Source organism: Elephas maximus, chromosome 22 (genome assembly GCF_024166365.1).
Source record: "Elephas maximus indicus isolate mEleMax1 chromosome 22, mEleMax1 primary haplotype, whole genome shotgun sequence".
Classification (NCBI taxonomy): Eukaryota; Metazoa; Chordata; class Mammalia; order Proboscidea; family Elephantidae; genus Elephas; species Elephas maximus.
In genome coordinates this window covers 80,212,746-80,224,980 of record NC_064840.1, presented here as the reverse complement: position 1 = coordinate 80,224,980, position 12,235 = coordinate 80,212,746, and the positions used below count along the sequence as shown (strand labels likewise).

Genomic DNA, 12,235 nt, shown 5'->3' with positions numbered 1-12,235 from the left:
CCATCTATAAGATATTGTAATGATTTCTTTTATATTTGCTCACTGAGTCTTATCTTCTTGTTTTGTTTTGTTTCGATACGCCCAGATGAGCTACTAGATTGCACTATCTTGATTGTTGTAGGCTTTGAATCACTTATGTCCTGTTACCAGCTGTTTTGTGCTGTTACCAGGTATATGAGCATATGAGTCCATTCACTATTTTTGAATAGAATCAGCTCACATGTCCTCATAGTGGGTCACCTAGTGTGTGGTGTAGGCTCTCACCTATTAACTTAGAGGAGTAGTGGTGATGGTTGTATGCACCAGTTTCTAGTAGTGGCAGGGGGTCACACTCTGGGGAGGGCAGGATGCTGACAGCCTTCCATAAGTGCCAGTGAGGTAGGATTGTCTCTATTTTCTAGAGCACTCTGGTGGATGGGCTCTGCAGCTGTACCTTAGGCACCCAATGCTTGTACCTCTAAAGATTGGTAGGTGTCACTATCCTCAGACCCCTTTAGCAGGTGGCTAGGTGGTGTGGGTGGAGCCTCAGCCCTCAGTTCCCTGCTGTGGATCATTGAGGGCTGTGTTTAATAGGTAGAGAGGTATCTGACCTCCAAAACTTGCCTTTCCACTGCTCAGCTAAAACAATTACAGTCAGATCTCTTTCGGAATTGCCTTTGCATTATAATAGCCACCTGGTTCCCTGTAGGGGTGAAAGCCAAAGACTGTGGATCTCTTCTGCCTGGATGGAGCTGGTTCTGTATTGTTATTCCAGTTTAGGGAAATCAGGGAAGGATTTTTCCCCTGATTGTTAATTGCAGCTTTTCTCAGGCCAGGAGAATGGGTTAGAAAAGAAAAAAAAGCAAAAAAAATCTGCAGAGCACTTCAGTCCCTGCCCCAGGGAATTCCAATGTTAATGAAGCCAACTGGGGCAGGGAGGGGAGGGATTAGATAGCTAGAGGAGAGTAGTGCAGCAACATAGACAAAGTTACTTATCTTGTTTGGTGAGGACTGTTTTATCTGAGATTCCAGAGGGGTGTGTAGCCTGTGTGCACTGGCTGGGTCCCCGCCCAGATTGCCCCAGAGGGTTAGGGCTGCATCCCATGCTTGCGCCATCTCAGGAAGCCATGATCAGCCCCTCCGCACTTAGTCCAAAACCCAATGCCAAGGTCTCCTGGATGGGTCGCTGTGCTCCAGGCTCTAAAACCAGTCACTGCTTCCCTGTGATTTTTTGTTCCCCTGTCAGCCGCGTCGGTGTGCCGCCTGTGTGCGCTGGCTGGGTCCACACTGAGGTTGCTCCAGGCAGTTAGGGCTGTGTCCCGTGCTTGCCTCATCTCAGTAAGCCGCGATCAGCCCCACCACTCTGGCACCAGGGAACTGCAAGGGCTCTAGGCTGCGGCTCAGCGTGCCAGCTCCGGAAGTGGTCACTGCTTCAGCGTGTGGCTTTTCGCTCCCCTGTCACTCAGGTCAACTCCTTAGTTCTGTGTTTGATGGTCAGGTTTCATAGTTGCTCATGTATGAAATCGATTACCTTGTTTTTTCGAGTCTTTGTTGCAAGAGGGATCAGTGGAAGCATCTGCCTAGTCAGCCATCTTGGTCCTGGCTCTCTTTGCCTTCTTTAAAATCATCTCTCCACTTCTCATAGTCCACCTGGGTCTACTTTCTCTTTTAGTCCTAACGGTGATTCTCAAATGGTCATAAGGGGAGTCTGGAAGGGGATCAGTTCAGAATCACTCAGAGGAGGTTTTTAAACTACATGTGACTTCCTTATTTCTGACAAACTGCTTCTATTCCACACCCTCAGCCCACTCACACCCTTATTTCTCAGGGATATTCTGATGGGAAGAAGACTGAAAACCATTATTTCACCCTGTCCAAATTCTATAAATTTTCGATGTAATTACTCAGGGAGATTCTTATGACTCGCATTTGTAGCATCTAAAATATTCCAGACATCATAATTGCTTTTAATTTTTTATTTATTTTTTGATAGGTAATATTTAAAAAAAAACCAAAATGCTGAAGGTGGAGAAATGAAAATACCACCTCTCCCTTGCCCCAGCCACTCAGTTCCCTCCAGGACACACATGGAGTTATTAGTTGCCCCTTATTTGCATTTTAAAAGAGATCATTCAACTCCTTTGTAATCTGGAAATTCAGTTTTTTATCAATTTGAGGAAAGATGTAGCATAGGAAATATTGAAAAACATTTCGATGAAAATTAGCCTGAATTGCCTATTTGGGTCACATCTGCTAGACTGAATATTTGCTTAGTTGTCTGGAGTCATGGAGTAGATTTCAGGTCTCCAGGCCTATGCAAGAAAGCTTGGCTGGGGTCCGTGCCTGCGTGGTGCTGGCTCTCCAACAGTAGTAATGTGTGTGTACTCCCCATGGGCTGTGACTTCCCTGAAGGCCTGTGGGACTGTTACCTTTCAGCCAAGGAGAGCATCTAGACAGGCCAAAGGGTTTTCTTACCTACAGTTCACTGCAGCCCAGAGCAAGAGCCTCTTGAGGCCTGACAGGAAAAATGAACACTCTGACTTCATCCTAATCATTAAGCTATTATTTACTAATTATATTTCAATTTATATATTGTATCATTTAATTGATTCATAATTATCATAAGTATCAAGCAATCTAAAGTTATTAAGATAACTGGGGATTACTTTCTTCATTGATTCTTCATTCTACAAAAGTAATTACTTTCTCATTGGTATTATCACAAGAAAAAAAAATACCTTGTATTCTGCAGTCATCCTTAGGTATGCCAGACACGAGTCTAGGAAGGACAAGTGTGTGTGTGTATGTGTGTGTGTGTGCACATCTCACAACGTGTGGTGGAAATTACCTCTTTTTCGCAGTTAAAGAAACTGAGGCTGAGAGTGAAATGCAATTTATTGTAAGAGTAGGAATCTGAACACTGTTGTATCTGATTGCAAAGTCCACATTCTTTTCATCCTGTCATGCCCCCTCCTATGTAATGGGTTACATTAATGTGTAAGTGCCCTGATCCGAAAGCCTGTATTTCCAGTTTTCAGTCTTGTGGCTAAATATGCATTTCCGTTTCAGGAATTTGACAAAGCCAACGCACAGAAAGTGCGGCAGCTCTTCTGGGAGGTCGAGGAAATGTTATTTGAAGGGAGAGTAAGCACTCAGACCCAGAACCTCCTGGGTGAATGCAGCGAGTGGGCCGCAAGGTCCCTGCACCTGAGGTAGGGAACAGTTAGTAGTAATTCTCTGGTGTGGGGTTTGAACCACCCACGCCTGACTTGGATTTATAATCAATACATTGTGACTGAAAGTACAGTCAAAATATGCAGCCACTGAGAAATCACATCCTTTCTTAGGGTGTCTGAGGAAATGTGAAACATTCCAGTACTCAAGAGCATTTTAATTTCTGAGAAATAAACCTAGCTCATCCTCTGAATGGCGTTGCGTAGGTAACAAAAGCAAGAGCGACAGAATGAACTTATGTGAACAACAGATGCTGGTCCTTGGTGCTGAGAGCAGTTTAGGGGAGAATGATTGGACAGATGACTCTTACATTCCTTATGTAGGGAGCATAATGTACGATCCTTGTGTAGGAGATGCCATGTTTTTGATACCAAAGATAGAGAACGGAGATTTGGCATAAAGGGAAGCTTTTATTCCTTCAATTGGCTAGCCAACCTACTTAGGAGAAAATCCATCTCAGCTGTGCGAAGGTTCCATGTCTTATATTTGGGTGAACAATTTAGAACACTCATACAAATACAGATGAATGTTCTCGTTGGTTACCTCAACCGGGTAACTTTTTTTTTTTTATCTTGACTGTGTACTTTTTCTTCTTTTTAATCCTGCCATAAACTCCCTGCCTTAAAGAATATAGCATGTCTGGGGGTTGTTCAGTGAATACTAATTGTCGATGCTTACTTGTCTGAGAATAACGTGTTCACCAAAATGCCAGGGTCAGACCTGCCCTGTCAGAGTTGTCTTACCCACTAAGATAAAAATGAAGGGGTGAGGGTGGAAAAAGAAAGATGGCAAGGTGCAGAAGCCCAGTGTGTGTATTAATATCCTTTTCTTCATTATGTGTAACATTCGATAACATTTATAGAGCACTTCTGTGTGCTCATTATGACCCAGACATGTGACATACCTTCTCTCTACGTACATCCTACCAGGTAACTATATTATTATTCCAATTTGCAGACAAAACCAAACAAACAAATGGAAACAGTGGCTAAGAGGAGCAGAGAGCTTTGCCTACTGTCAGTCAGTGTTAGGGACTGTTGGTACCAGGTCTGTTTCCCCCCCACAAAGCCTGTGCTGTCTGTGTGACACCACCTGCTTCTCATGGACCAGTCTGTACCTTATGACTTCACACATGCCATCAGAATCATTATTTTATCCTACTTTTAAAATCTCAAGACATCTTTCCCTTTTCCAGTCAAAATCATTAGTAGCTTTTTTTTGTCTTTTTACCTTGCAGAGTGTTAGGAAGACAGCTCATCCCGCCAGCTGATGAAGGCTTCCAGCATTTCCGGGGCTGTGGGCCTAGTAGTCCTGTAGCCCACAAAGCCTTGCTTGAGGCCCGTGAGCGCAGCAGCAACATCAGAGAGTACGTCTCACGAAAAGTGTTTCTAACCGTATTTATTTATGCTTTTTCATGTTTATCTCACCCACAGCCTTGTCTCTGCCTATTTTGTTTTTTTTAGTTTTTATTGTGCTTTAAGTGAAAGTTTACAAATCAAGTCAGTCTCTCACATGAAAACTTATATACACCTTGCTGCATACTCCCAATTACTCTCCCCCTAATGAGACAGCCCACTCCCTCCCTCCACTCTCTCTTTTCGTGTCCACTTCCCCTGCTTCTACCCCCCTCCACCCTCTCATCTCCCCTCCAGGCAGGAGATGCCAACATAGTCTCAAGTGTCCACCTGATCCAAGAAGCTCCCTCCTCACCAGCATCCCTCTCCAACCCATTGTCCAGTCCAGTCCACGTCTGAAGAGTTACCTTTGGGAATGGTTCCTGTCCTGGGCCAATAAAAGGTCTGGGGGCCATAACCACTGGGGTCCTTCTAGTCTCAGTCAGACCATTAAGTGTGGTCTTTTTATGAGAATTTGGGGTCTGCATCCCACTGCTGTCCTGCTCCCTCAGGGGATCTCTGTTTTGTGCCCTGTCACAGCAGTCATCGGTTGTAGCCAGGCATCTCCACCTGTTTTTAAACTTAGATTAAAATGAAGGGCAGGTACATAGCATTTTTATCACAAGCTGCTTCTGATTCTAAATTTATCATAGATGCTAACTTTTGGTCACTTACCCAGTGTGCCACCGGGGCTCCATATGCATATATTTATTTGCAAAGAAGTTAACGTCATCTTCCATTCCAGAGGCGCTGTGAAAGGCAGGCTAGGTGCAGAATCAAAACCTGCCTCCTTGTGATGAGTCCTCAGCCTCAAGGCAGTAAAGGAAGAAGAAATAAGGCTGAGTCCTGCTTTCCTTTGCTCACTTAGAGATTTCGATGGATCTCTCTGTACTTGCACACACTTGTTTCCTGGTTTCCATCACTGCAAAGAGGATACGAACTCAGAATAATGTATGCTTTCAAGAAATTCAGTGATGTCTGTGTCAAAATGTTGTTTTTAAGGACGTGAATTTGGTCAAAAGTAACATTTAATGATTTTTAATTTGGGGTGCTACAATGTTTGCGTAATTTAAAGATCAGCCATGGCGGTGGTGATCCTATGTGATCACTGTGATGCTCCACAGCCTCCCATGTAGAACCCGCTTCCCCCCACAGACTCTGCATCTCCGGCTCACAGATCCTGCTGGCGGCACCCTCAGCTCCTGCTCTGCTGGGGGCTGAGAGCACAGGGATCCCTGACCTGGGGGTGTGTTCACTTCTGGAAGAAGAGGTTTATGATGTGGATGGAAAGATTGAGGAGTATTTCGCTTTTGATGGAAAAGAAGAGTAAGTAGAATTTGATTTGATGTTATTTTCTGATATAAAAGTAATATTAAGTTACTTGGCATTTATTTTTATTATATGCTCATTGAGGGTATTGTGTATCTTTTACTTACACAAAAGTCCACTCTTTTGAGTGTAATGTCCTCCTGAGAGTTTTTAGATTACCAGCAGGGAGTATATATTCGAGAGCACTGCATCTCCTCCTTTTTGACAACATGGCACAGAGAGAAAACGAGAATATGTGCCACCATGCTGGTGTTAGGGACTCAGGGACACTATGCCTGGCTTGAGGGCAGAGGGAAATTCCAGTCTTTGCACTGCTAAGTGAATATTTGGTTCTTAATCAGAATCTCTGAATATTTTTTAATAAAAATTTGCCACTTGATTGAAAACTGGTGTATTAAATAACAAGTTTCTAATTTAAAAAATAATGTATTTATTTACATGTATAGATGTATGTATGCGCATGTGTGTTAGATAGCTCGATTGATAGATAGCATTATTTTAACTTTAACCATTGATACTTTTAGTGATTAGAATGAGTCTTTATCCTCAGTGACGATGAACATCTTGGGCATAAAAAAGTTCACCGTGGAAGAAAGTGGTGTAAACATGGGCTTCCTCCCATCTCCCCTCACGACTGTGTCAGAGATGCGGTAGCTGCAGAGGTCTTTGATCATGTCTGGAGAAATGTGGTAGAGTTACTGGAAGGTCTGGTCAGAAGCCACTGGGAAACCACACTGCCAGGTACTTACATGTAGGATTTGGCAAAGAGAAAAGAAAAAACAAACCCTCCTCCTCAGCTTTTGCCATCCACCTTGGCCTTGTCCAGGACATGATCGGGATGAGAAAGGAGGCAGGTTTTCTGATTAAAGATTCACAGCCCACCCTGGGGGTGCAGTGATAAAGAGCCGTGGCTGTGAACCAAAAGGTCAGCAGTTCAAATCCACCAGGTGCTCCTTGGAAACCGTATGGGGCAGTTCTACTCTGTCCTATAGGGTCACGATGAGTCAGAATCACAAAGTGATCTTTAATCATGTCATAAAGACATTATTGCTTTTTTGAATTATAAAAAAGATACATATTCACTCTGAAAAATCTGTATGGCGTAGAAACACGTAATAAAGAAGAGAGAAGTCGCAGCCGTCTTCCAGGTGTAACCATGTTAACATTGTACGTCCTAAGCTCTTTAATAATATGTATTTTGACATGATTGAGTAAAATTGTACATATCATTGTGTAACCCACTCTTCTTTCTTAAAAAAAATTAATATTTAGTGAATGTCCTTAAACAAGATTTTTTAAAATGGCTAGATAATATTATATCATCGGAATTTATTGTAACTTGCCTAACTAATCCGTAATAATGGGACATTTGTTTTTAATTGTTCATGGTAATTAATATTGCTGTAAATACTGTAAAGACATTATTTATAAGGCAAAATGCAAGCATAACTAATTTAATAATCACTTCATTTCAGCTTATTGACTGTTCTGTAAACTACTTAAAACTGAGCAGAAACCAATTTCACTCAGCGTAATGCCTTCCAGGTTCCTCCATGTTATGTTTCACGGAGTCATCGTTGTTCTTCATTGATGCGTTGTATTCCATTGTGTGAATATACCATAATTTATTTATCTGTTCATCCATTGATGGACACCTTGGTTACTTCCAACTTTTTGCTATTGTAAACAGTGCTTCAGTGAACATGGGTGTGCATATATCTGTTCATGTAAAAGGCTCTTATTTCTCTGGGATATATTCCAAGGAGTGGGATTGCCGGACAGTATGGTAGTTCTATTTCCAGCTTTTTAAGGAAGTGCCAAATTGATTTCCAAAGTGGTTGTACCATTGAACAGTGAATTTTTTGAATGTATGTATTAGATAGCCTGATGTCTAAGCTGATCTGTTTATCAAATGTTTAATTATAATATTTATTTTTATGTTGACACAGAAGGAAAAAAACAGAAAGAAAAATCAAAAGTAGCTGAAAATAAATCTCAACATATACTCATATCTCGTTTTAACACTGATACACCAAGTGTTCCCCCATCCAGAAGTTCTGAAACTCGAAGCGTGTCTCATCTGATCCCACCTCAGGTAGATGCCTTTCCACTAGTCTCTCTTTCCCTCAATCATTATATCCCTTGTCTCAGCCTGTCAAGAGAATTATTCTACTAAATTCTTTTTTAAAGATATTTGGGTCTGTTGACCAATAAGGCCATAATTTATTGTGATTATTTCGTGATGTTTAATAGAATTGCCATATTCTTTAATGTAGCAGGGACCCTTGAATTCGAGATTCTCCGCCTGTGTAGAGCTATTTCACCATTTTGGGTGAGAAAAAAAAAATTGTTTCCCCCTAATATTTCTAGCCAGTTCAAAGATTATAAATGTTCTCCCTTCCTTCCACCAAAATGATAAAGTAATCGGTTAATAAGTATATATGAGGCTTATTCAAAATGGAATGTTTCTATTAAGTGTACTGAATTAGGTGTTTTACAATGGAAGCATATAAATGAATAAAACAGAAAGTGTAACCAAGGTCAGATATAATACATTCAGTGAGAGATGTGCAGAGAAGTGTTGTAGGACAATCAAGGAGGGAGTGGTTAGTCCTAACCAGAGCTCCAGGTTTGACCTTTTAGATTGGAGGTGAAAGTTCAGCGAAACATGAAGAAACGAAGAGAGATTTCATGGGTGGGAGAAGTCCGCAGAGGTCATTTCCGGCAGAGCAAAGGCTTGGAAGAGGGAAAGATGGAGGATGTCTAGTGAACAGTGATTGGCCTGAAGTGTTAGAGAGCAGCACACTGGGAACACCAGAGGCCTGGTGGCAACAACAGGGGATATGGAATCTGGAGACCTATGTGGAGTATTATTTTGGGCATGTTGTCTAACTTTTTCTAAAATTTCGCTTCCTTGCCTGTAAAATGAAGATAGTAACACTTAGTCCAAGTGATTGTTGTGAGGATAAAATCACATAAATACATGAAAGCTCCTTGCAGAGAATCTGGCATTTAGTAGACAATATATTTTCCTCACATCTCATCCACATTCAAAGATCTTTGAGAAGCTGGGGCTGGACAGAATGGGCTTGCACGTGGGAGGCTCCAGTGGTGCTCGGGAGTTGGACTTTTTGTTTTGCACAACCCATCTGATGTGGGGGAATGAAGAAAAGGGATTAGACAGGATTCCTGGTCTTGAGGTGCATACAGTCCAGTTGGCGGAATATGACTGGAGGGGCAAGCAATACCAAACAATGCAAGTTGCTACACACAGCCCACACACACCCCAAAAGAGGCAATGTAATAGTGTGGACGAGAGTCGGCTGTGGATACAGACTGCGGGTTTCGGAGCCTGATGTAATATTTACTGACTCGATGATCTTGAATCGGTCCCTTTCTCTTTCAAAACCTCAGTTTCATCATTTGTGCGATCTGTGAGGTAGGATGCTATGAGAATTAAAGGAGGTAAGGGGTTTGATAAAGTGCGTATCGTATAATAGACACTCAGTAAGTGTATTATTATAATCAGATGTCACTTAAGTTATTATGGGTTATATAATATGCTTCAGATCGTAACTGCTGTGAAGTTCAGAGGAAAAATAGTGTACCCCCACCAAGCGGGATAAGATGTGAACTAAACCCTAAGTAATAGGCAAGATTTGTCTAGATGAATGTTGAATAGACTTGTTTTTTACCCTTTAGGGCAAGGGCTTTACAATAAGTCAACTTCCCTTTTCCTATTCAAAAAAAAACATTTTACAATTGTATTTTTGGATCTCATTTAAGTTTCTCTGATAGGTTCAGTACAGTGTTTTCCACTTTGTTTAATATGCAGTACAAATCTCATAAAAATGAGCAATTGATAACAATATGCAAAAGGATTTTAAATACCAAGGAAGATAAGCAGATCTGAGAAATGTGGATTTTTACAAGCTAAGAAGGTTTCTATAGCTATTTTATTGGTTTTCAACTATTTCATTTGGATAAATGTTATCTTGTTGTTAGGTGCCATTCAGTCAAACCAACTCATAGCAACCCTATGTACAACAGAACGATAAATGTTATAAGAAAATGAATAAACAGCAAAGTTAAAAGTAAAAGCAAAATAATCATAAGTGTATTTTGAAATAGTCAAAACTTTCTAATGGTAAGTATGTCGTTGTTAAGTGCTTTTCAATCAGTTCCACTCACAGCGGCCCTGTGTACAACAGAAGAAAACACTGCCCAGTCCTGCGTCATCCTCACAGTTGTTGTTATGCTTGAGCCCATTGTTGCAGCCACTGTGCCCATTCGTCTGGTTGAGAGTCTTCCTCTTTTTCACTGATCGTCTACTTTACCAAGCATGATGTCTTCTCCAGGAACTGATCCCCACTGATAACACATCCAAAGTACATGAGATGAAGTCTCACCATGCTTGCTTCTAAGGAGCATTCTGGTTGTATTTCTTCCAAGACAGATTTGTTCATTCTTCTGACAGTCCATGGTATATTCAATATTCTTTGCCTACACCATAATTCAAAAGCATCAACTCTTCTTTCGTCTTCCTTATTTATTGTCCAGCTTACGCAGGCATTTGGGGCAATTGAAAATACCATAGCTTTGGTCAGGCACACCTTAGTCCTTGTCATGGATTGAATTTTGCCCCCCTCAAAATGTGTGTCAACTTGGTTAGACCATGATTCCCAGTATTGTGTGGTTGTCCTTCATTTTGTGATTGTGATTTTTTGTTAAAGAGGATTTTAGAGTGGGATTGTAACACCACCCTTACCCACGTCACAGTTTCCCTGGGGTATGGCCTGCACCACCTTTTATCTCTCAAGAGATAAAAAGGAAGGGGAAGTGAGCAGAGAGGGGGACCTCATACCACCAAGAAAGCAGCACCTGGAGCAGAGCATGTCCTTTGGACTCAGGGTTTCCGCTCAGAGAAGCAGAAGACTGATGAAAAAGACCTTCCTCCAGAGCCGACAGAAGGAGAAAGCCTTCCCCTGGAGCTGATGACCTGAATTTGGACTTCTAGCCTACTAGACTGTTAAAGCCATCCACTTGTGGCATTTTGTTATAGCAGCACTAGATGACTAAGACACTCCTCAAAGTGACATCTTTGCTTTTTAACACTTTAAAGAGGTCTTCTGCAGCAGACTTGCCCAGCACAATGTGTCATTTGATTTCTTGACTGCTGATTCCTTGGGCATTGATTGTGGATCCAAGTAAAATGAAATCCTTGACAATTTTAATATTGTCTCCAGTTATGATGTTGCTTATTGGTCTAGTTGTGAAGTTTTTTGTTTTCTTTATGAAAACTGTGGTCTTTGATCTTAATCAGTAAGTGCTTCAAGTCCTCTTTGCATTCAGCAAGCAAGGTTATGTCATCTGCATATTACAGGTTGTTAATGAATCTTCGCTAATCCTGATGCCGCCTTCTTCTTCATATAATTCAGCTTCTCAGGTTATTTGCTCAGCATACAGCTTGAATAAATAAGATGAAAGGATACAACCCTGATGCGCACCTTTCCTGATTTTAAATCACACAGTAATCTCCCCTTGTTGTGTTCGAACCACTGCCTCTTGGTCTATGTATATGTTCCATGTGAGCACAATTAAGTGTTCTGTAATTTCCGTTCTTCTCAATGTTATCAATAATTTGTTATGATCCACACAGCCAAATGCCTTTGCATAGGCAATAAAACACAGGTAAACATCCTTCTGGTACTCTCTGCTTTCAGCCGGGATCCATCTGACATCAGCAATGATATCCCTGGTTCCACGTCCTCTTCTGAAACCAGCCTGAATTTCCAGCAATCCCTATTGATATACTGCTGCAGCCGTTCTGAATGATCTTCAGCAAAATTTTACTTGTGTGTGATATTAATGATATTGTTTGATGATTACTGCACTCTGTTGGATCACCTTTCTTTAGAATGAGCACAAATATGGATCTCTTCCAGTCAGTTTGCGTGGTAGCTGTCTTCCAGATTTCTTGGCATAGAAGGATGAGTGCTTCCAGTGCTACATTCATTTGCTGAAACATTTCTATTGGTATTCTGGAGCCTTGTTTTTCATCAGTGCCACTTGAAATTCTTCCTTTGGTTCTTGTTCATATGCTACCTCCTAAATGGTTAAACGCAGACCAGTTCTATTTGGTACAGTGACTTCGTGTATTCCTTCCATCTTCTTTTGTCATTCAATATTTTGTCCATAGATTTTTTCAATATTGCAGCTCAAGTCTTCAATTTTTTCTTCAGTTCTTTGACTTTGAGAACTGCCTAGAATGTTCTTCCCTTTTGGTTTTCTAACTCCAG

The 12,235-nt window shown here is 41.3% G+C and overlaps 1 protein-coding gene across 3 annotated transcripts in view; it reads left to right on the top strand.

The window, feature by feature from the left end:
• The window catches only part of FAM149A (family with sequence similarity 149 member A), a 63,890-nt gene that overhangs the window by 35,009 nt on the left and 16,646 nt on the right, over positions 1–12,235 (top strand). For all 3 annotated transcript variants that reach the window (XM_049865283.1, XM_049865285.1, XM_049865284.1), the window contains exons 4-8: positions 3,049–3,191; positions 4,451–4,579; positions 5,763–5,933; positions 6,487–6,677; positions 7,886–8,031. In XM_049865283.1, coding sequence (XP_049721240.1) covers positions 3,049–3,191; positions 4,451–4,579; positions 5,763–5,933; positions 6,487–6,677; positions 7,886–8,031 — 780 coding nt within the window. The remainder of the gene's footprint in view (positions 1–3,048; positions 3,192–4,450; positions 4,580–5,762; positions 5,934–6,486; positions 6,678–7,885; positions 8,032–12,235) is intronic.